General features: G+C 40.9%; 3 protein-coding genes across 6 annotated transcripts in view; 1 reads left to right on the plus strand and 2 right to left on the minus strand.

Annotated features, from left to right (window-relative positions):
* Nucleotides 1-2: 2 nt before the first annotated feature.
* On the minus strand, nucleotides 3-11,679 carry LOC127593343 (serpin B6-like). Of its 3 annotated transcripts, XM_052054733.1 has the most exons (14): nucleotides 11,518-11,679; nucleotides 10,763-10,944; nucleotides 10,164-10,313; nucleotides 9,072-9,212; nucleotides 8,660-8,777; nucleotides 4,878-5,059; nucleotides 4,035-4,118; nucleotides 2,970-3,107; nucleotides 2,481-2,598; nucleotides 2,187-2,329; nucleotides 1,522-1,599; nucleotides 1,310-1,399; nucleotides 1,063-1,243; nucleotides 3-782 (listed from the first exon to the last, which is right to left on the minus strand). In XM_052054733.1, exons 2-14 carry the CDS (start codon nucleotides 10,937-10,939, stop codon nucleotides 556-558), a joined length of 1,827 nt encoding a protein of 608 aa, XP_051910693.1. In that variant the 5' UTR covers nucleotides 10,940-10,944; nucleotides 11,518-11,679; the 3' UTR covers nucleotides 3-555. The 3 variants fall into 3 exon arrangements, with proteins under 3 accessions (XP_051910693.1, XP_051910694.1, XP_051910695.1); XM_052054734.1 differs by lacking the exon at nucleotides 4,035-4,118; XM_052054735.1 differs by lacking the exons at nucleotides 8,660-8,777; nucleotides 9,072-9,212; nucleotides 10,164-10,313; nucleotides 10,763-10,944; nucleotides 11,518-11,679 and adding an exon at nucleotides 5,647-5,797.
* The window catches only part of LOC127593357 (leukocyte elastase inhibitor-like), a 281,443-nt gene continuing 265,021 nt past the window's right edge, over nucleotides 6,611-23,032 (minus strand). The window contains exons 2-6 of the mRNA XM_052054759.1: nucleotides 8,038-8,174; nucleotides 7,705-7,782; nucleotides 7,437-7,526; nucleotides 7,172-7,355; nucleotides 6,611-6,954 (exon numbers count right to left, since the gene is read on the minus strand). Of these exons, the coding sequence (XP_051910719.1) occupies nucleotides 6,716-6,954; nucleotides 7,172-7,355; nucleotides 7,437-7,526; nucleotides 7,705-7,782; nucleotides 8,038-8,130 (684 nt within the window). The 5' untranslated portion in view covers nucleotides 8,131-8,174 and the 3' untranslated portion in view covers nucleotides 6,611-6,715. The remainder of the gene's footprint in view (nucleotides 6,955-7,171; nucleotides 7,356-7,436; nucleotides 7,527-7,704; nucleotides 7,783-8,037; nucleotides 8,175-23,032) is intronic.
* snx16 (sorting nexin 16) lies at nucleotides 7,189-21,303 on the plus strand. 2 transcript variants are annotated; one of them, XR_007960386.1, is made up of 9 exons: nucleotides 7,189-7,338; nucleotides 12,456-12,800; nucleotides 13,660-14,184; nucleotides 14,778-14,864; nucleotides 15,878-16,026; nucleotides 16,141-16,210; nucleotides 17,697-17,833; nucleotides 17,959-18,799; nucleotides 20,572-21,303. XR_007960386.1 is itself a non-coding variant. In XM_052054754.1 (9 exons), the coding sequence occupies exons 3-9, from the start codon at nucleotides 13,780-13,782 to the stop codon at nucleotides 20,669-20,671; spliced, it is 1,059 nt and encodes a 352-aa protein (XP_051910714.1). In that variant the 5' UTR covers nucleotides 7,189-7,338; nucleotides 12,456-12,800; nucleotides 13,660-13,779; the 3' UTR covers nucleotides 20,672-21,303. The 2 variants fall into 2 exon arrangements, 1 of the variants encoding a protein (XP_051910714.1); XM_052054754.1 differs by having other exon boundaries at nucleotides 17,959-18,069.

The raw sequence follows: 23,032 nt of genomic DNA on the forward strand, positions 1-23,032 counted from the left end.
TATTTTGTGTTTTCAAACAGACTTTTATTGCATACATAAAGGATTATGTATCGACAATATAGAATAGTTGAGCTGTTGATACTTCCATGTTTACTTTAGTTAATGATTGCAAACTGTACAGCAGTGTACATTCCTGATAGGGGTTATAACATCACACAGGTGCTGATAATGTATCTTTATCTCATTATTCTCTTTGGTTCCATACAATGAATGGAGTGATGGGGATGAGACAATGAAATTTGTTTTCCTAACGCTCCAGGAAGGTTGAATTTGGAATATGTGCTTTGAATTTGGAATATGTGCTAAGTATACGCAGTACAGAATGGTAGTGGAAGGCACCTGGCACCAAAGGCTCGGCTGTTAAAATCTTGGCTGTTTTTTTATGCTTTTGCTGCTAATCTTACTGGTAATACCAGCAAGACCAGCGCAAAACAAAAAAAATAAATAAAATCCATGCTGGTCCATACTGTTTGGTTTTGTTTTGTTTTTTTAGCAGGGAACCTAGAACCTAGGAATGCTAGAGATTAAAAAGTTTGCATTGAAGCATGAAAATGCTCAAATAGGGGAGCAATATCGGCCAGCAAAAAGTACACTCATTGACGCGTTGTGTCGAATGAAGAAGAGGAAGGGGTGGTCCGCGATGAATCTGGGTGTTATCGGAGCACAGCGCAACATCATGATGGCAACAGACGCGGCAGCAGCCTCGGTTCCCTCCTCGTTCACCTCGACAAAAGCCTTGTGGACGAATTTTGTCAATACCAGGTCATTGGCAGGTGACATGCCTGAAAACAGAAGAGAAAGACAGTCGCAACAGAGAACATATTTTACGTGGTTTGGGCTTGGGTTAAATCAATCATTGCAAATGGATATAAGGTCCCCAACAGTCTCTGAATGTAAATTCCTCCAAATGGGGACAGTTGAAACTGTCAAATTCAAATCCCATCTGAAGGCACCGCGGTTTATGTTTTAAGCAGGACTACCAAGGATCAGACCAAAGATCACAATTAAATGCCAGTTTTTGGATCGTGATACTGATTATGATTTTCTAGGCACAACTCCTACCAGAAAAATCACTTCTTCCCTTGTCGAAGGCATCCACCATTCCCATGCTGACCAAGACATTCTTCATGTCATACTTCTCCTCCATCTTGAATCGAGGCAGGCCAACCTGGACCTCGACTACATCCATCATATCAGGACGGGTCCACTCCATGAAGTTGTTATAGGTCAGGTTCTTTTCTATCTGTGATCAATGTGAAACCAAGTTTAAATTTGTCCGTCACAAAGCGAACAGCGTTGTGTGTCTTACCTCACTCAGACCCGTTGAATTGTCATTTATGTCAGTGGGTAGAAAGATGAGCATGCTGAGCTCCTTCCCTACATAAGGCAACTCCAAGACCTGCTCAAGAGAAATTTTTGTTTGTTTGTTTGTTTTTTCACTATGTGTGTTTTTCTTTAATTGTCACAAAGATAGAATGAAACGTCTGTGTTGTTGTTTTGGGTGGAAAAAGATCATAGTACCTGGCAGTTGATATCAGGAATGAAGGTGAGGGGGAATTTGGATTTCTGGTGCATCATCTTCACTGGTTTGGTGGCATTCTAAAAATAACAGCAATGAAGATTATGAGTTATCACATGCCCCGTCTTGTAGTGATTGTAATTATTTTGCTCTTGAGGAGACAACAATGAACCAAATTACCGGTAATATATAAAAAAATTAATTCAGTGGCTGCTTCCTGAAAAAAGAATGAATCAGATTGTTTTTTAAATGCAAATACTGTAACTAAATGTTCCTGCAATTTTGCTGCACTAGTTCCTTTTTTTGCGCATGAGCCTTGGTTGTTGAAACAGTTCAGACAACTCGGAGCAAAGTTCCTCCAAAGCTCCTTTTTGTTCCATTGTGTCAGACTAAATCAGTTTGTCCACATGGGCGCGCCTACAATTATGCAAGGTGAAATTTGACACGTCTGACCCCAGCTCTGCCACTTTGTGAAGTTCTAATTCCAATGAGTGAATGAATGTTATGTCCTTGTGTATGTACTAGGCTTTTAACAAATGGGTGGAGGTGCGGAGCCCAACCAGGAAAACAGGAAGGAAAAGAAAACATTGCAGCTCACAATAGTTTCAAATAAGTTCCCATTGTTCTGCTAACTGAGTCAGTATTTCACCTCTAGAATGTGCATTACCTTGCTGATCCTAAATTTGGCGTCCTGTGTTGAGGTCTCCTTAAATTTTTTGTCCCAGTTGCCTTTAAAGTAGATGGCATTGACCAGCACCAGCCTGGTCATGCTGTCCAACACACCCTGGACCAGTACATCCTTAATTTTACCTGGAAAGCGAAAATGGGAAGGGCCACACAGTGGCAGCCGGTGAGTTCAACAGCGTGTACTACTTTTTTTTTTAAGGTATGTAATAAAGGGGTAAAAGAAAGATTAATCAAGAGGAAAGGGTTAGTCTGTGTAAGTGTGTGTAAACTCCACCTTGTGTCTCCTTCTCCACCCATTGGTTGATGTTGAGCCTGGCTCCCTCGTGGTTGCCGATAAAGTCCACAGACTCTAGCTCAGCTTTGTAGTGCTTCCTTGTTTCTGCTAGGAAAGTCTGAAACCATGAAGATTTTTTTTTTATTTTAATAACCATGATGACCATTAATGACAATACCAATTTTATTAGAGACACTTGCAAACTCTATCGAGATCCAGTCCAAAGGTCTGTATCAAGAATGCCGGCCTGACAGAGACGATGCACAATTTTGACTGTCACGGAGCCATTATTAAATTGTGTACACTTGTTAACGTAATAGAAGAGGAATGTTTGGCCGGGAGTCACCTCCCTCTTCCTTCCTTCATTCACACCCCCGCCCCCCACCAAAAAAGTACGATTTGGGTCTGTAACGCATATTCCCTTTCACTCATCTTTGTGCGAACAAAACCTGACTTCTTCAAGAAGGAGTTGCAGGCTGCGACACATACCTCAACAAACTGGTAAGACTGCTCCCCGTACAGTCTGTTGGCAACACTGAGGGCGTACTGTGCATCTGGTTTGTTCAGCTCAGCCAGCAGTTTGGCAAAGCTGGCATGAACTTCATCCTGGCCTTTGGTTTGCAGACACTGTGGAACCAACAATGGGTCAGACAGTAACATGGGTGATTGTCCCATTAATAAGTGAATAGCCATGTACCTGCGTTGACCTGCAAATCCTATGAAAATCAATGGTTAGAGATGGAAAGATAGAAAACCTTGACACAGATACAAGCACATGCAATGCCACCACCAAGTTGTTATTTTTGCTTTTTAAGCCCTCATGTACATGGGGGGAGTGTTTACAAAAGTATTATACAGTATTTGTGAGTTAGGCCCCTTTGCACAGTACATACTGCTAGATTCCGAAACGGGCACTTTGCGAATAAACAATGAGGACAACTATCAATCCTGTGATTGACTGGAGATCAGTTCAGGGTGTCCCCCGCCTATTGCCCAAAGACAGCTGTGATAGGTTTCAGCCCCGCGACCTTTGTGATTATAAGCGGATCAGAAAATGGATGGATGGATGGATGGATGGATGGATGGATGGAAAACTATCAATTAGCTGAGGAATGCTGCCCAGAGGAGCTGGCAAAGCACAGGCCTGCATGCATTTACCTCAACTTCCTGCAGTGGGTCTTCTTTCGTGGAGAATGAATCCCTCCTAACAAAACTATCGACATGTTTTTTTGTGTATGGTGCATCTGTTAAATCCCAGAAATATGTTTCTCACCAAAATGTAGTTCTAAGCAGACACACCAGGAAGAAACCAAGAAAGAAAAAGATAGTATCTCACTCTTTCACATTACGCAACACCATTGGGTGTGGAGCCCTGGAAAAGCCAAAGTATAACGTATGACAAATGAAACCGCTCCCTTCTGCAAGACTGACCGACAAGCAGTGCTTTCCTATCTCTACGGATTCACCCTGTTTCAACCAACACCACCCAGGCCAGCAGTTAGTAAAGTGTTCCACATGCTTCCAATATTCTAGTTGCTTTGTATATGTTACCACCTTTGGCAGAAACATGGACTGGACTTGTTGCATTTGCATTTGCATTGGCTCTGGCCGTGCCTCTCGCTGAGTGAAATTGAGAACCTGCGGGGTGCAAGTGGTATTGTTCATCGAGTTAGATATCAAGATGCGTGCAGGGTATAAAATAAAATAAAATTCAAAGTTTAAAATGCACAGATGCCTGATTCTTGTCATGCATAAAAATGACAACAGCTGAACTTTATTTGGGGTTCACCAAAGGCCCTTTTACGAGAGTTTGGATGAGACTGGTCAATTCTGTTGCAAATGTTGCAAAACAAGGGGTTGTGCCACTGCAAACTTATGTAACCCCGAGCTGGCATTTCTGTGGCCATCCCTATTACACATACGTCCCAACTGCAACCACCAATAAAAACACATTTCTAAATTAATGAAAGGTATCAAGTCTCTGCCGAGTGCTGAATGTTTCTAAACACTGTTTGCAGTCATGTACACACACGCATAAACAGTGCATCTAGCACCTATGAGCTATCAGGGTGTGCCTTTACTTTGGCAATCCTTTTGTAAAAATCACACTTGGTATTTGTAGAATCAAGTTTCAACCCACATTCCAACGAATGCTACTGAATAGACACTGATGCTTTCAGGACAGGGCCGACATTCTGCCAATAGTGAAAAATGACATTAGGAATTTTTTTACAGTGAATTTTTACCAATATTTGGCATACTATCCTTTAACATCCATAAAAATCAAGAGGACCAGTGCAAGAATATATTGCTAATATAAGTTCAAGTCCTGAAATACTGCATTCTTACCGTAAAAAAAAAAGTGTCTGCATGCTTGTGTGCGTGCGTGTCTACTACCTCTGACATCTGTGTAGCTGTGTTGCCCCCCGATCCGAGCATCACCATGGCCAGGGCTGAAGAGATGCTAAAGGGGGAAAAGAAGATATTTGCAGTCTTGTCATCATCGCCCAATTTTTTCAGCAATTCGAGAGAGAAGTTGGTGTTAGCCTTGGAAAGAGGGGTAGATGATGCCATCGTGTCTGAAAAAAAAACAACAAAAGTGCACAAAACAAACCATTAGTTCAAAATTTTTGTTATACAGTTGCGATTTTCTGTTAAATACTCTATTCTAGACTCCAGATGTTCACCTGAGATCAAATTTACTGGTAGCACACACCATTATTCTATCCATGGCAAAATACAGTTCTGGGGAAAAAAGGGAGGAGACGTCTGCAAGAGTTCAACGGTGAAACAATGTAAAAATAAAGGACTTCAAACTCAAAGATGGACTTTGAGGCAAATGCTGCTTGCTGTATTCGTTTCGCAATCATACATAGGTTGAGTGAATATGATATAAAAACTTTGTTTCACCGCTGATATTTATTTACATGGCAGTTGGTATTAACTGATCATTTTGCAGTGGCACCGTGTGCATACTCCATCACAGTTGCAAATGTACCTGCACATTTCCCACCGTATCTTATTTTTGATGATTTGTTAGAAAAATTAACCAACTTGCTGGATAAATTTCGAGCTACAGCACTGTACTGTACAGTATGTATATAAATGATAGAACGCTTGCTGTGAATAAAGTAGAAATTCGTTCACAAGTGAATGGATTACTTACTGACAGACGAGTTTCTTCAAGCAGTCAGTAAACGCAGAGACGGCGGCTGTCAAGTGTACAAGTATTCAATCTTTTTTTTTTTACACTGACACGCCCATAAACTCCCGAAAGCAGCTTCCGCATTGATGACGTAATCACGGAAGCGTAAAGAAAACAATCCGGCGCAAAACTCCTTTGTATTCTTGTCAAAAAAAGAAGACAAAAAAAACCCAAACTGTTTTTATTCGTGACAGAAAACACATGTAAAGAAAAGATAGAGATATTTAATCATTGTTTGAATTTTTAAAAAATTGTGGGATGACTGAAACTGAAACTGATGTTCGCCACCAAAACTAAAGGGAAAAATAAACTACCGGTAAACAGTTTCACTTTTTAAAAAATCATTGCATTTTAGTTACATTTGTGAAATTGCAAGAGTAAAATGTATTATACTATTGTTATTATTATTAGACACTTCCGATTTTGACAAAATATTTTAAAAAACAGTTTTCCCACTCTTTGCATCAGTAAATCCCAATGAAATACATTTACGTTTGTGGCTTGACAAAATGTGGAGCTCAAGGAGTTATGAATACTTTTGCAAGCCACTGTATTTTAGATTCATTTCTTACAAAAAAAGATGATGTGAAAGATGTGAAAATCAATAAAGAGGTGTTATAGGAAATGCAGTGCATTTAACGAAATATAATGTACAAACATCAAATTCATGTTGCATGTAAACATTCTATAGTGATTTAAAATTATTGAATTGCTTGTGAAACGTGGTTGCTTGTGAGATTTTAGCGCATACAAATGACTCAAAACACAAAAGCTGCACATGAAAATGTATTCAACTTCTCTCGCTACCACCGCCAGAACAAAAATCGCAGAGACACTTCCTATTTTGTGACTGATGAACACACGACACGATTAGGATTCGTGGTTACAGTTTGGAGGGAACCTAGTTGCTTCTTCCCCAAATAGATGAATCAAGAGATACTTTATTCATCCTGCGAGGTGAATTAAATGATGAAATAAAAGAGCTAAAGTTCTGTTAAATGAATTTATTATAGAAATACACCGTACAAACTCACTCGGGTGTGGTGTATTGACCAGCAAACAAGATTGTCTTGGAAGGGTTATGTCGGATAAAGAAGAGGAACGGGTGGTCAGCAACGAAGACTTTGGGCACTTTGGGTTCACCTACTGAGGTGATTACCGCAACAATGACAGCAGTGGCTGCAGCAGCTTCGGTTCCCTCTTCATTTACTTCTACAAAAGCCTTATGGATGACTTGTGATAATGCCAGGTCATTGGCTAGAGACATGCCTAAAACAAAAACAAAACAGATACAGAATGTCTATATATGGCACTCAGCAATAACTATTTGCGTCTGTGCGACAGCAACATTTTGTTTTGCATTATGCTGATTTATTTGTTTTTGCATTTATTCGCCACTAATTGCTTTAATGCAAAAATGACTTTGGTTTTTCTTGTCCGGTGAGTTTGGGAATGATGCGTCAGACATGATTCATGCACTTCTTACCAGAGAAGTCACTCCTATCGCCGTCGAAAGCATCCACCATGCCCATGTTGATAAGGATTTCCTCCAAGTAGTAAGTGACCTCCAGCTTGAATCGAGGCAGGCCCACCAGGACCTCAACATCAATCTCCATCTTGTCTGGTTGTGTCGACTTCATAATTGTGTCATAGGTGAGTTCCCGCTCCAACTATCAAAGTGAAAATTATCAAACCAAATTCCAGGTTGTTTAATATTCTGTGTGCTGTTTTTTTTTTCTCATGTGTTTTACCTTCTCCAAGCCTGTTGTGTCATCCTCAATTTCATTAGGCAGGAAGATGAGCATGCTTACATCCTTCCCTTCGTAAGGCATTTCTAGGACCTGTCCAAAGTTATTTACATGTTCATTTAAAGAACATTCATATTTCCATCTGCAAAGAGATCATTTCATTCTTGTTCTCAAACTTGATTGAGTTTATGAGTATGAGACTTTGATTGTTTTAAATAAAGGATAAGAAAAAGAAAGAAAGGAAAAACAACACCAAAAGTTGTTTTCTTACCTGGCAGTTTAACTCTGGGATGATGTTGAAGTTGAATTTACTGTTCTGGTACATCATCATGACTTGCTTAGTATCATTCTAAAGTCAAAATGAAAAGTGAAAATATATATTAGAAAACTACACATCTGAGAATTTGTAGTTCATTATTAATATTTGTTTTCAACAATTAGACTATACACCAGAAAACACCACATAGAAAGGCTGGAATTTAATTTAACTATGGCTAGATGGATGTTGTTGATACAGAGCCCGCCTAAAATAAATGAACTTGCAGGTGTAGAGTGTACGATTCAGTAAGCGCATTCATGTTCCTCATTATTACAAAAGTGATACCTTATTGACTCTAAACGGCGCTTCAACAGTCAAATCCTCCTTGAACTGTTGGTTCCATTTGCCCTTGAAATAGATGGCGTTGACCAGCACCATCCTGGTGTCAGCATTCAGCTTCTTGAGCAGGTCCTTGATTTTACCTGGTTAATGTTATTGACATTTAACATTACATTGTGTATATGAGGTCTCAATGCGGATGCAGCGCATGCATGAATGTTGAAGAAAAATCTAGCTCGCAAAGCACATAAAACAATGGGACAGATGAAGGTTGATGATTATTTTTTTAAATGATAAATTATTGTTGTAAAATGGTAAGTTATATTTTAAGTTATAATGTAGGCCAGGAGTAGCTAACTGCACGGGTATAAAGAGTTTAAAAATAGGCCACTCCTTCGTATCGTGCTGAACAAAAAAATGTAGACATAATCACAGCAACACTACCATTCAACACAATATTTAAAAACATATTTTGAGCATATAGAAATGCATAAAACAACATTACATTACAAGAGAACAACAATATAATGGCATAATGTATTGCCAAAACATCAACAACAAAACATAAACAATACGTGTGCCTGCCTGGCAACCGATAAAATGTATGTCAATAATAAAGGCACAGCACCTTGTGTTTTCTCTTCCACCCAGTTGTTAATGTTGACCTTGGCCGCTTCTGCATTATTCTTGAAATCCACAGACTCCAGTTCGGCTTGGTAGTACTTTTTGGTTTCCTCAAGGAAGCCCTGGAACATACCACAACGTGAAACGCTGTACAAACAATCAAATTCTCATTTTAACAATATTTTGTTGCCCAAACAGTTTTTCCCTGGTTCTACTGTACAGTGCTTATTTTCAAAGAAAGAAGTGTGACGAGTATACCAGATAACAAATCAATCAGTTGCCTCTATATTTTTATTGGCTTCTGTCTGCTGTTATCATGAAAAGTGATTTACATTTGGGCGTAAAAATGCAGTCAGTCGTTGTGTGCAAAATACTATCAATAATTTACTCCAAATGATACGAAGCAGAACACACACCTTATCAAACATGTATGTTTGCTCTGCATACAGCCTGTTGGCAAGGCTGAGAGTGTACCCGGTGCTTGTCTTGTTGAATTTGGTCAAAAGTTGCTGAAAGTGAGCGTGGACTTCATCCTCACCAGCGTCGCGTTGCAGAACCTGTGAGCAAACAGGCAGGGGTGTCAAACTCAGGTCCTGGAGGGCCGCTGGGGGCCGCTGTTCTGCATGTTTCAAATGATCAGATCATCAGCAAGCTCTGCAGAAGCCTGACATTGAACCTGTTCATTTGAATCAGGTGTGTTGCAACAGGGAGACTTGGAAAACATACAGCACAGCAGCCCTCCAGGACCTGAGTTTGACACTTATGAACAGGGGATCATGCCTCCCACACTGTAAAACATTTTATTGTGCTTGCATGCATAGATTATGTGAGCAGAAGCGAAACCAAAATCATCAGAAACCAAGATCTCACAGTGTCATTTTAAATGATCGCTGTCACACTTTCTAACCCCACGGAGTGCTTATTGTGGTGTGTACGCCCTGGCCGTTAGGGGTCAGTAGAATACAACTATACATACACACACAGTGTCACGCCCATTTAGTACCGTAATCTGCAGTAATATTAATAGTTTTTCCGCAGATGATGAAGACTACATGAATATGAAGAGTCTTATATTTTTGGCCAATAACGTTTGTGTTCAAATGTGTTGCTACACGCATTAGCCTGTGTCTGTTGTGTTTTAAATTGTATGTTAGCACTAAACTCGTTTTAGTTTGACAGGTATTGCAATAAATATCTGCCAATTTGATGCATGTAGTGTTGTGTGCAATCACTTGATGGGAAAATTTGCACAGAGAAGTCCAGGAAACGGAACTAAAATGTTGAATAATCACCAGATTGGCATCCATCCAACAGCCATCGATTTTCTACCACATTTGACTGTTTCCCAGTTTAGTTGCCAAGCCTAATTATAACACACACACACAAATACACACACTGTCTCATACTTAAAGTCACAGAACAGGAATTTCTCCTCTTGGCGGCCTGAAGCTGCCTAAAGTTACCGTCACATGTCAGACAACCAAAGCCATCACAGTTGGCATTCACACCTTTTTTAGATATAATGGCAGCTTGCTGGAGTGTTGCAGCTGTATCCGCATCTGCTCTCGCGTTTTAATTTGCATTTGCATTGGAGACTGCTTCATCATCTGTGTTTGATTTTCCTCCGTCGGTTGCTTTGTCTTGGTGAAACAGAGGACCTGTAGCCAGAATCAGAGTCATATAGAGCTGCAAGAAAATGCCAGTGAACCCTTGGAATTACCTGGATTACTCAATAAAACGGTCATAAAATATGATCAAAACAATAGACAAGCATTTATTAAACCCTTTTGTTAAATTGAAGTGACACAATCAAATGTTTCCATTTTGTCTCAACTCCAAATTGTTCAACTTCAGTAAATCCACCGTGAGGTCAGTATCGGAAAGCAATGACATTACTTGGGGTTTAATTTTCTGTTTGAGGATTTCAAACTGCACGTAATACAATTAATAACCTGATTCCACACCTCATTTTTTTCTGTTGCAATACAACTCATCGGCCACGCAGGTCGGCACACATCCAGTTGCACACAATGTGTGCCTGCATCAACATGTTTGCCGATATGGTGGACTGTTGCTTTGCACAATTGACACCTCATGTGCCTCTTACCTCCGACATTTGCGTGGCTGTGTTCGCCTTGGCCCCCAGCATCACCATGGCCAAGGCTGAGGAGATGCTAAAGGGGGAGAAGAAGATGTTTTCCGCCATGTTCTCCTCGCTGAGCTTTTTGTACAAAGCCAAGAAGAACATTGTGTTGGCCTCGCTCGGAGGGTTTGCTGATGCCATTGCGCCTGAGAGAAAGACAAAAAGAAGCGCACCGTTTCTCAGAATGAAACGCAGCTTGACACATCCTTTCATGCATGCATACATATATGTTAAGATTATCATTAAGACTCTTGCAAACTAAGGACAATGACAGACAGCATAGCCTCACATCAGTCAGTAGTCTACTCAGTGGTGGTATACAAATAAACACATTTTGATTAAAACAACCCTTTTGTGGATATAAAAAAAATTAAACATAAATGCATTCGAACTTATTCTTGCACTCACTGTAAAGCAACTACAACAATTACCGTACCCTTCTCACTGTGAAAATTGAAGGGACAATGACGTGAAAACATTGCAAGGCTATAATGATTTAAAAATCGATGAACTATTTTCAAGAACTGAATGAATCATGGTTCTTTTCGTGAATGGAACAATTGAAATTTTCAGTCAAGAACTACAATTCGTTTCCACCTTCGTTCGCAACGCACTAAAATCACGTGAGTCACTCAATACAAATGTTTTACTATATTTTATCTGTAAATTGTTTCCATTTTCATATCTGTATCTTTATAAGGATGATACGCTGTACTTACAGAGAGTGTGCCTCAAGACAACAAGTTATCAAGGTAAACTTAACTGTGACTGACTCGTTTTGCGCTATTATACACAATTGCCACACCCAAATAGGTTTAGCTCCTTCCAGAGAGAACTGATTCACACCCAGCAGTGGAATGGGTCTCGTCTGTGATACAGTCAAACCCAACCCCGGCTTTGTTTTGCCAAAAACGCTGAGCAGGGTAAGTTTAGCGAACAAATAGAAATACATCTGGTATATTGGAAACATATGAAATGCACTGCTATTTAAAAGAACATGTCAATTATGAAATTGATTAAAAAAAATAAAGAGCAAATGCAGAGGTAACGTTTTAACCAAAACGTTACCATTCTTATTAAATGGGATGTAAAATTATGCATCCCCTCATAATAGTAAAAGGACAGCTTATCTAGTAAAGGAGTGTTGAGTGCATTTTCATCAACGGCCACATCAAGGTTACAGTTACACAAATGGCTCGTTATAACGGTGAAATCCTCAAGGTATAAACTATAATCATATATTGATCATTACATGATGGCACCTGAATTCAATCATTGTTGACCTTTACCGCCCCCGCATAAAAAAGAATTTCCAAGTCAGAAGTCAAGGGAAAATTGTATCTTAAACATTACAATATACTGCCGGTTTAATGATCGTGGCCGTTTAGAATCTGGAAGTAAGTATTCCAAATGTTTTGAAAGACAAACAAATCCAGGGTTGATCAGGGTTGCATTGATATGGATGCATATTGTCTATCTATGTATATTTAAGATGTATATTAATGAAAAGTACATTGAAACATAAAATCCATCCATTCATTTTCTGTTGTGCTTTTTTGACACTGATTTCAATGTCAGTTTAAAATCATAAGAAATAATGGTTATATGTCTGACATGTCTGGGCTTTAATTTTGATAGTTCAACTGATTTCTTTCAGGACAGCCATATCCTCGGGTAGAAAATGACGGGACGTGATGTCTGAGTGAGGCGTTTGACACATGTGATCAAGTAATACAGAGATTTCGTGACCTAGTGTTTATTCAGCGTTCCAAACTCCATTACCCCAACCAATGGGACCTTCTCGGGAGCCACTTGCGTGTTTTTACTACCCTCGCGTGGCTGTAGTAAGTCACTGCAGCTGTGCACCGATACTCGAGTATGCAAACGTGATACAGAGGAGCAGATGACTCTGCGATGTGAAATGGACAAACAACAACAACAACAACACAATCACACGCCCGGCTGCCTAAGTATAGTTAAGGGGCACCTTACCTGCCTCAGGGTAAGTCAGACATTGTGGTATTCGTCTTTTGAACTGTGCCCAATATCCACATATGCTAGTCTACGAGCTAACATGGTCTTGTAATGAATTCATTTCGAAAATACTCCTGGATGATAACAGCAAGAGTTGTATTTTGATTTTGCCTAAGTATAAAGTTACTTGCCTACTCGACTGTTTTGATATTTTCGGTGTGATTTGACTGGTGACTGATTGCACATGCTAGCTTGCAGCGTTTACAGATGGTTTTTAGTGACCAACAAACGGGTCGTTACGTCGACTAGTCGGTTTCAGCTGATCAGTAAGACATCAATGGCGTCACGACTACATTAAGTGATTTATTTTGGTGCGAGTCGGAGGGGGTCGAGTGCCTGTATATCCTGTACAAGATGTTCGGATAAGCTGCAAAACGTTTCTTCTACTGATAGTTTCACTTTTGGGGCATTAGTACACAATTCAACGTCGCTTGTAAACCACTGTGCTGCATGAGTAGCTCTACTTGGCCCAACGACTTGACATGTACCATGCACTGGTATCCTTCTGTACTCGACTCGTAGCATCAACATGCCCACAACTAGCCTTGCTGCACTTATAACACATAGTTGTCCAACTAATATACCAATTGTGTTCAGAAATGTAATAGAGTAGCAGAAGTAATTTAGTATGGTCTTTGGAGGAATATTGATTGCTAATTGGACACACGCACATAGCATGAATAGGAAAGTTGACCACAATATTATTTGTATGCTTCTCCCACTCTGCACACAGAATGTGGACTTCTTTGATTTATTTATTATGAATTGCATGACGTAGTACAGCGGCCGAGTGTACATGTAAAACATTTTGTAACATTTTTCTCCAGGTTGTTGACCGTCTTCGCCAGCACCTCTGACTGAGCATTATTGTCAGGCTTCCGCATCAATCTGTACGACAGAGTCAAGTCATCACGCTGGGACGGCGGTGACGGTCACTTCGCAAGGGGATGGCATCACCGTTTGTGCCTGTCCCAGTACCGTTGGACAGAGTCTCATCATCGAGTGGCAGTCACAAGCTGAGAAGGCCACCAAGAGCTTCCTCGCTAGGAAGCGTCTCCAGCAGCTCAGAGCCTTCATCCTCAGTAGTGGGCGAGCGTGAAAAAAGATGCGGTAGTTCTCAACGTCAGTCCCGTTGCACGGACAGAAGCACTCGAAGTCAGATGCCGACACCTCTCCGGAGCCCTGTCACGCTGTCAAGAGAAAACAGGACTCTCGAGCCCTCGAAAGTGTATTCGAGTTGCCCTCGCTCGATTTCGGCTCCTTTAGAGAGCCAACACGGAGGAGGAGAGGAGAGGCCAATCACCCCAACTGTTCTTGGATACGAGGTCATGGAGGAGAGGTCAAAGTTTACGGTACAGAAACTAAGAATTAGTTACATGTGACATCTGGAAGATACGTTTTTTCATATTACAACAAAATGGGAGTGATGTACTGGTACTCTGCAATTTTTGAAACTGCGCGCTATTTCTTGGGTCTGGATTAATTCAAAAGGCTATTAGTTTTGATATACACTGCTGAGGATACTTGAACTACATGTCAGTTGTGGGTTATTCACACTTGACTGCAAATACTGATTCATTTTCCAGATTAGACTGACTAAATATTTATCGAAATTATTTATTATTTATTTATTGAAATGGATTATGATTCCGTAATTTCCAAAGTGCAAGCAGATGTTTGCAAATATCTTATTTTGATCAAACAGAAAAGCAAATCGCTTTTCTTTCGCGAGTGATTCCAGAAATCAGAATATTTACTGGGCTGAGATCAAAGGATTTCGACTATCAAACAGTCGCTCTGAACAATGATTTTAATGATCAAAATAGTCGTCGTCGATTAATTTGACGATTCTTTCATTGTCTATTTCAATGTTGACACGGCCCAAAATATCATTTGCAGTTGTAAACATGCGTGCCTTGTGTGTGGTGTCTGCAATTTGCTGTAGGTATATAAAGTCCTGGTCAGGAAACCCACGGATCAGAGCTGGGTTATTTTCAGGAGGTACGCCGACTTTTCCCGACTCAACGACAAGGTGCGTTATCAGCGAGTGTTTGTTAATACATGGAGGGAACTACTACTCGCCACGTGGAGCTCAAGTTCGCAACGCAATAACCCCCGGGCGATTTGACTGCAACTATGCCTTTTGTTTTCTCAGTCTGTTTTGTTTTGGATCGCACACTTGGAAGTGCTTATAGCTAAACAAAGAAGCCCACTATTCCCAAACAGTCAACTGGCCTGAATTGACTTGGCGAGCAGGACAGTTTGTTCACAAATCAGCAGTCTGCAACAAATGGAATTCCCTCTGCTTTTTCCACAGTTGCGCTACAAATGAACAATTTATCTTTTTAGCCCAAAGTCTTGATTCGTCATTCTAGCATATTGATTCGTCATTCTAGCATATCGAGTATTTGGGATCTATTTTGTGTGCGTGCACCCGCGTGTGTAATTTCGTTCAGGCTTTTTTCCGTGACCAGATATCTGTGCATAAAGTCAAAATCTGTATTTGAAATAAACAGCAAGTTGCTCGTAACATGCGTTTTAGTCTCCTGATGTGTGGCTGGCGCCAGTTTGCGCCGTGCACACCACGGCTGCCTTTTTAAGCATTTTATATGAATTTGGATTCGGCCCACATCCGCTGCCATTTAAAGTGCGCCCGATTACCACCTGTGTAAAGTTCAGCCTTTTCATGGTTTTGCCTGACATTTTTGTCATCACATCTTAAAGCACAAGCCGTGGCTTGCAGAGAGTTTCCACAGAATAATCTCGCTCTCAGTGTTCAAAAGTACCAGTTGGGAGAAGAGTACAGAAAAAGCGATCGTAATTTCGGCGGCCTATCATTGATGAGCGTGTTCAAAAGAAAATAATAGCAATAATCTATCACCGATCCAATCAGAAGATGGGAGCAATATACTGGTAAGAAGTGATGCGTATCTACTGAACAAACCTGTTTATGTCCTGCGAATGTCCTTTCTCATCAGTGCATTTTAAAAATCAAATGTGGATCAATACATCGTAGTTTCTCTGTTTTTGTGCGCTTTGCTGTAGTTGAAAGAGACGTTTCCAGGCTTTCGCCTTGCGCTGCCTCCGAAAAGGTGGTTTAAAGACAACTACGACAGCGACTTCCTGGAAGACAGACAGTTGGGTCTTCAGGCCTTTTTACAAAACTTAGTCGCGCACAAGGACATTGCCAACTGGTATGTGACACAACCGTACTGTTGAAATCTGTTTTTGTATCAATGTGATCTTTTTTTTCTGTGTTGAACACAAAAGAGTAACACTGAGGTCATGCCACTGTCTCTGTTTGACAGCCAATCAGTGAGAGAGTTTTTATGTCTGGATGAGCCGCCAGGGCCCTTCGATAGTTTGGAGGAGAGCAGGGTAAGTAAGTCTTGGCATGTGCCGCAAAGAGGTTTGTGTGGTCTGATTTTCTGTGGTGTATATTTATGCAACTTTATATTCTACCGACATATTTATCTGCTGATTGTATGTATCTGGGGCTTAAAGTCCATCAATCCATCCATTTTCCGAACTGCTTAATCCTCACTAGGGTCGCGGGGGGTGCTGGAGCCTATCCCAGCCGTTTTGGTGCAGTAGGCGGGGGACACCCTGAATCAGTTGCCAGCCAATCGCAGGGCACACAGAAACGAACAACCACTCACACTCACACCTAGGGACAATTTAGAGTGTTCAATCAGCCTGCCACGCATGTTTTTGGAATGTGGGAGGAAACCGGAGCACCCGGAGAAAACCCACGCAGGCCCGGGGAGAACATGCAAACTCCACACAGGGAGGCCGGAGCTGGAATCGAACCCGGTACCTCTGCACTGTGAAGCCGATGCGCTAACCACTGGACTACCGGGCTGCCGGGGCTTGAAGTGTGTGTCGGAATGTTGACATTGTCTCATGTTTGAATCCTTTTTTTCTGATAAAATTATAGGAGAATTATCCATGTGTTATTGTCATGACAGCCCCCCCCCCCCCCCCCCCCACAAAAAAAAAAAAACAGAACATCACTAACAATGTTCCTTTCCCTCAAATTTCTATTGATTTATTGGGCGCCGTGAAATGAAATCTCACACGCCAGGCAGTATATTTTGAAAACGTTTTCGATAAAAGCATACATTTGAACTTGACCGGCAAACCTATGCGAGCCAGAAGAATCAGACTCGACAGAAAATTTGTGTTGGCCTCAACCAAAACAATTCTTGACTTTCTTGGAACTGGCCTCAGAAGGCTGATCTCCTCGACGTATTTCAGAAAAGATGCTCGGCCCCTTCAATTTTCTTATCTCCAAATCCCAATGCTTGGAGAGTGTCTTAGTGAATAATGGCTCTTTTGCATCTTTTGGTCCCAGAAGAGAAGTAGTTATTGAGAGAAAACTACATCTTGTCCAACATTGAAGCAGCAATATTTATAACCACAAACCTCGCACTGACAACTCCATGGCGACCATGTTCCAAACGTAATTGTGCCGTTGAAGTTTCCAGACTCACCCCAGCCACTTCTCACCACTGCTGGGAACACAATTTAGGATAAATGCAGTTTAAGATCTGCTGCCACTCTGTTCGAGCCACATGTCATGTGCAAATTCTGGAACTATGCATCACACTTAGTGTTTTGCACACCACATTCACAGCCAAAGCTGACAATAAAAAGTGATTGTTGACAATCTCAGCGCTGTATCCCGCCACCTCGTATCATTGACCCCTGTCACAACTTAAACAGTCTCAATAAAGTGTAGACTTGTGCAACACCTATTAACATAACGAAGGCCTGTGGCAATATTTTTTTATTGCTTACATACAACCAGAGCATTTCAAAGCCAAACACTGCTTTTTGTCCCCTTCTTTCATCCACCTCAAAGGCTTTCTGCGAGACTCTCGAAGAAAGCAACTACCGTCTTCAGAAAGAACTGCTGGAGAAGCAAAAAGAAATTGCCTCGCTCAAGAGGAGCCTTGAGGAGAAAGAGCGGGCCGTTCTGCTCATGGAAAAGCATATCAAGTCAGTTGAAAAATCAACACTCGTTCCGCAATTTTTTTCTGGATTTCATCTACACCGCTCATAATATGCTCTATGAACATAAATCACCCACAACGGTCTCGGTTTGTGTGCCCATGGGCTGTCAGCGGTGAACGTGTGACCTCTCAGTCTCCGTGCGGCCGATCAGTGCAAGGCAGCGAGAGCAGTGTGGAATCATCTGTGGCGGAGGCCGATCAGGACATGCAGAGCGACCCCGGGTAAAGAAGCGAAACGCATGAGAGCACCAGATAAAATCCATCACCCGTGGCCAACACGAGCATAACAAATGCAAACATGCACACACACACACACAAGTATTTCATTTACAGTATATTTAATGAGCTAAAGCCTCAGCCGCGTCAATCTTCATGCAGCATTACTATTACTAATTCTTTCCACCAAGTCTTCTGATCTGATTTGGTAAAATGATTCTCAGATTAAAAGAACCAACAACTCACAGATTTATTTTAGTCATGTGAAAAAGCAGTTTGGCCCACGAATGAATTACATCAGGTTCAAGTATGTTGTCACACAGACATAAATTATCATTCTGCGGAATACATGCAATGATAAATGCGTTTGGTTCCAGAGCAGATGCAACCAGTATGCCAAAGAAATGAATCAATTTGTGGTTTTCACAAATCTATTGTGTCTGTTAAAAAGATGTCCGACATCATTTTCCTCGCAAGTTAAATGGGCCGTCGATGAAAGCGAGTCAGCAAGCGGCATTGGCAATTTGTCTCAAGTTCATCAAAAATATCCAAATGGGTACCAAATATGGATGAGTCACCCTCGGCACTCTGTTTTTCTAAGCGCTGTTTCTAGCATACTTCGATTATGTTTCTGAAGATCAAATATTTTGTTTTCTTTACCATCCCTTCTGCTCTTGACAATCGCATCCTGCAGTCATGAGGCCCCAATCTGAGAGCAGAGTCCAGAACATGTGAGGTACTAAATTTGGCATGTTGGGCTTCTGTCTTTTTTTTTTTTCTTCCTCTCTACATTAACATGCATTCCACACTTTACTGCTGTCACCGTTTTGTGTATATGGGGTGAGAAATGTTGATACTTGCTTTTAATAGAAAAATCATGATCTCATTTTTGTAGGTTGGGGTCAAATCTTTTCAAGTTCACCATATTATAGCGCCGTGCCACATTGTACTTTGCTTATCAGCCATCATCACCGTAGAACGCCGGTTTGTGAGGTTTGGTGTGAAACAGAGGTGCGTCGTAACACCGCACAGTTACTCTGTTCGATTTATTGACGGAAAGTAATTCTTTTTGAGAAACGTTACTTTTCAGAGTAGTTCTAACTTGGGCTGGTCAACATTGGCTCTTTTAATACCACAACACGTTTCCACATTTTTATTGCAAAGTTAAACAAATAAGACAAATTATTGTCACATGATCTGTGCGTAATAATTCATATTTTTATTGTTGCATTAAGGGACCCAAACATTACTTTTTGTGTGTGTTAATAGTCAGACAATTGATTAGTTATCAGAATTTTGTTCTGTCAAATGTGGGCATCGGCTTTGGCCACAAAAAAAAAAAAAAATACCCATATGGGTTGGGCACTCGTTTTTATGCTGCATTCTTCTTAGGAAGAAAATGTAGTTTTACTCCACTCCACTCACTACTTTTATATTTAATTGATCCGTGATTGTTTGCTTTTGTCAGAGAGACTTCTGCCTTGGGTGGTGTCACATGACTGTGTTTCACCAGTCCAATACAACCACGAGTTTTTTTGGGGGGGGGGTGGACTCCATCTGCCTCAGGCAATCACATGAGACATGAAACAAAATGGCTCAGTTCAACGTTGCAATCTGCCGCCATAGAAGAAATTTTACAAACCTTTGAACAGATTTGGACCAGGGGAATGTGGACTATAAGGGTTAAAGCACCGTTTCTTGTAATTTGTGGTAGATTGCTCCCTATCTTAAAATTTGTTTTGCCTTTGTGATCACTTCTCCTCTGCCCGACACGTTACGTCGACGGCAAGTATGTAAAACAGTGTAAACGGATTCCACAAATGCTGGAAGGCCTTCACAGGCATTCATGGAAGCTCCTTGTGAAGTTGGTTTCAACTGAAGGGACCACAGTGCAACAGACCAAATATTTTTTTTGGGGGGGGGCTGCTACATTTAAAAGCACAGCGCAACTGCTGGTGCAGTGCCACTGGTGAGAAACCGTTTGTCTGACTCGGATGGGTGCATGCGCTCCTCTTCACCCTCAACTTGGGCACCCCGTACGACCTGGGTGGGACTTTGAGCTCACGTTATTATTATTATTTTTAATTTATAGCCTTTTGCTTGTTTTTCCTATGTAGTCAACGGACTCATCTGAAAATGATTTGACTCCAACCGCGGTGTCTATTCTTATTACGCTCTGTGTTTGTATCTGTTCTTCCGTCCCATCACGTCTGACTAACACATGACCATCCGCTCATGGTGGCCTGATGTGAGAGCTGCAAGCCTCGGCGTTGCCGCTTTCTGCTCTTTCACCCCATCCGACGTCTTGAAGATTAGCAAGCGGCGACATCCCATCAGAATATGCAAATGTTTGCTTGCGACGAATGTGTCTTTCTCTTGTGCCATTTAACGGAGGCTTTGTTTGGCAGAATTTGCTCTTTTCGTGGCTGTCTAGTGCTTGCCCACATGTTGAAATGTCCCCCAGGTAGTGTCACGTTCAATGACTCATTTGTGCTTGTTGCTCTGCAGTGGCACGTGTCAGGTCCATCTAGGGCGATCGTCCGCCTGTTGGTGCGGGCCGTCGCTCAGCGCCTCTCCGCCAATCATCCAGGTCGTCCAGCTGGACTAACGAAAGATGGATTATTAAAAACACTGGTCTTCCTTCTCCTCCTACTCCTCTCACCATACGACTCAAGCCATGTCCATCACCAGCTTGACCCCCCTCCCAGAAAAACCCCCACATATAGATATGAAAACTCGATGGGTCGACATATTTCTTTTAATGCGCGCTCATACTTCCGTGCCATTACTTTAACCTCCATTAAAAGTGTAGACAGACCTCGACATCTTAAAAGCAGGTTTTAGACCACCTGAACCATCAAAGCGCTTCAGTCTGCTTCCAAGTTTTTCAGGTATTGTCCGATTAATCCGAGACTCAAAATGTCATAACCAAGCTTGCAGGCGAACGCATCACTGGAACATGATGTATCAAAACCAACAATGGAGGGAAAATAGTTTTGAGAAATTCGAGGCAACCAAGTGCAAGTTGGCTCTTCTCATGTCTGTCTGTCACATTCCACAGTCTCACGCACTGCATCTGCATTCTGTAGGCAAAGCCAGATCGAGTGCAAAAAAATGTTTACAACATTTTACCTCCCCTTGCAATGAGCTTCCAAACAGGAAGTTGGCGAAGTATAACCTCCTAGCGAACTGTGACGGGTATCGATTATTATATGTGGAATAAAAGATAGTGACTCAGAATGGCCGTCACTTTAATAATTGCAGCTTTAGCTTGATTGATTTTTGTTTGCAAAAACGGTGGCGAGGAAAAGAGAAAAAAAAAAGTTTGCAGTCTTGTTGACTTTTTACTATTGCTAAGGTTGTTGCAGTCTCAAAGCCATATGTATATTTTTATTTTGAAACAGTCTTGGTCTTTGAGAGGAATGTGTGAATACAAGCTGTTGTGACTCTCTGAGACGGGCCTTGGAAACAGTGGCTTGAAGCACTTTATAGAGTAACAATAACACTTAATAATCGTTGATGTGCTTTTAGTACTGTGTTCGAGTGTATTCGTTTGAGAGAGAGAAATAAATGCCTTTCTGCTCACAGAATCTGTCTTTATTCTGAACCGCCTCTGCATTGCCATTCCTATCAATATGGTTTATTGTGCTGTGGGATTTTGTTTTATTTGCTTATTTATAGAATGAAGTGCCTTTAAACGTTTTTCATGTGTTTCCATTTGGTGGGTTGCTGTAGCGTTGGATAGAGAACGTGTGACTGTATATCAAACTACCATGTGCTGTATAAAGGTCAAAGGCACATTATATATAGAAAAGATTTTTTTAAATCTTTCTTGCATTTCTCATGTCTTATTATTTTTTTTAACCAAGTATAGCAATTGCTGTATGGCAGTCCCGAAGCTGTAATTTAAAGCAGGGGAAAGAAACAAAAGCCATGCCCCCTCACATCAAATCTACATGAGCCTTCCCAAGTCTCCTCTGCTCCATGCCGGCCTCACAGCAGTAAATATTCTCCGATTTCTGTTGTCTTCCATGCAGGCTGACTGATTATCTTTGTTGTCAGAATAAAACATTTGCAAACATCTGCTTTTATTTGGCAAAATAAAAAACGTTTTTGCCCTTTTTCTGACAATGTCACATAGCAAACAACTAACTGAATCAGGAATGAATCCAGGATGACCAAGCTGCATGTATGCTCAATAAATGACATTGAATATTAGTTTGAAGCACATTTGATAATAAGGGGTTGTATGTCTATAAGCTGTCGTAGCGTTGTGTTTTTCAAATTTTGTCCCTCGTTAATAACAAAATGAGTGCCTGATCGTTCATATTAGAAAACTGGGATTTAGGCAGTGTTTTCCTACAATTATCCATATAAATACATAAAATAATTTACATATTCTGAATATTTATCAGTTTCACAAATATCACGCCCGATACCATTATTGGACTGCTTTAACATTTTTGGCTTTATTTCAAAAGCAGTCCTTTTAGGGGAAGACTTTAATAAGAGATCATGTTTTTACAGGACTACACCATATTTCCCAAGGCTTGCTGCCAAGGAACATTTAGGAGAAAGTCATCTTTGTTTGTACATTAAAAAAAAAAAGTTCACATTCCAGCAAAACTAAAAATGCATTGTCAAGAGTGCACGATTGTCTGTGTCTCATGTGTTGTTTTGTATTATTTTGTCATTTTCTTTGTTAACTTTTATTTTGATGGCGGCGGGGACACCCGCAGCGGCTCCTCTTATTTTGTGTTGAGAGGGAATACATTTTAATTTTTTTTTTATATACAGTACATTTGACAATAAACTTTATCCAATCCAAAGATGTCTACTGGAGGCTATAAAACTGCTTTAAACATACTTGTTGGCTGATGTGATGGGTTTCGACAAGTTTATTACCATTATTATCAGGTTATGACTTTAAAATTAGATTTGACACATAAATGGCTCACTCTCCGCACTT

This window comes from Hippocampus zosterae, chromosome 20 (genome assembly GCF_025434085.1).
Source record: "Hippocampus zosterae strain Florida chromosome 20, ASM2543408v3, whole genome shotgun sequence".
In the NCBI taxonomy this organism is placed as follows: domain Eukaryota; kingdom Metazoa; phylum Chordata; class Actinopteri; order Syngnathiformes; family Syngnathidae; genus Hippocampus; species Hippocampus zosterae.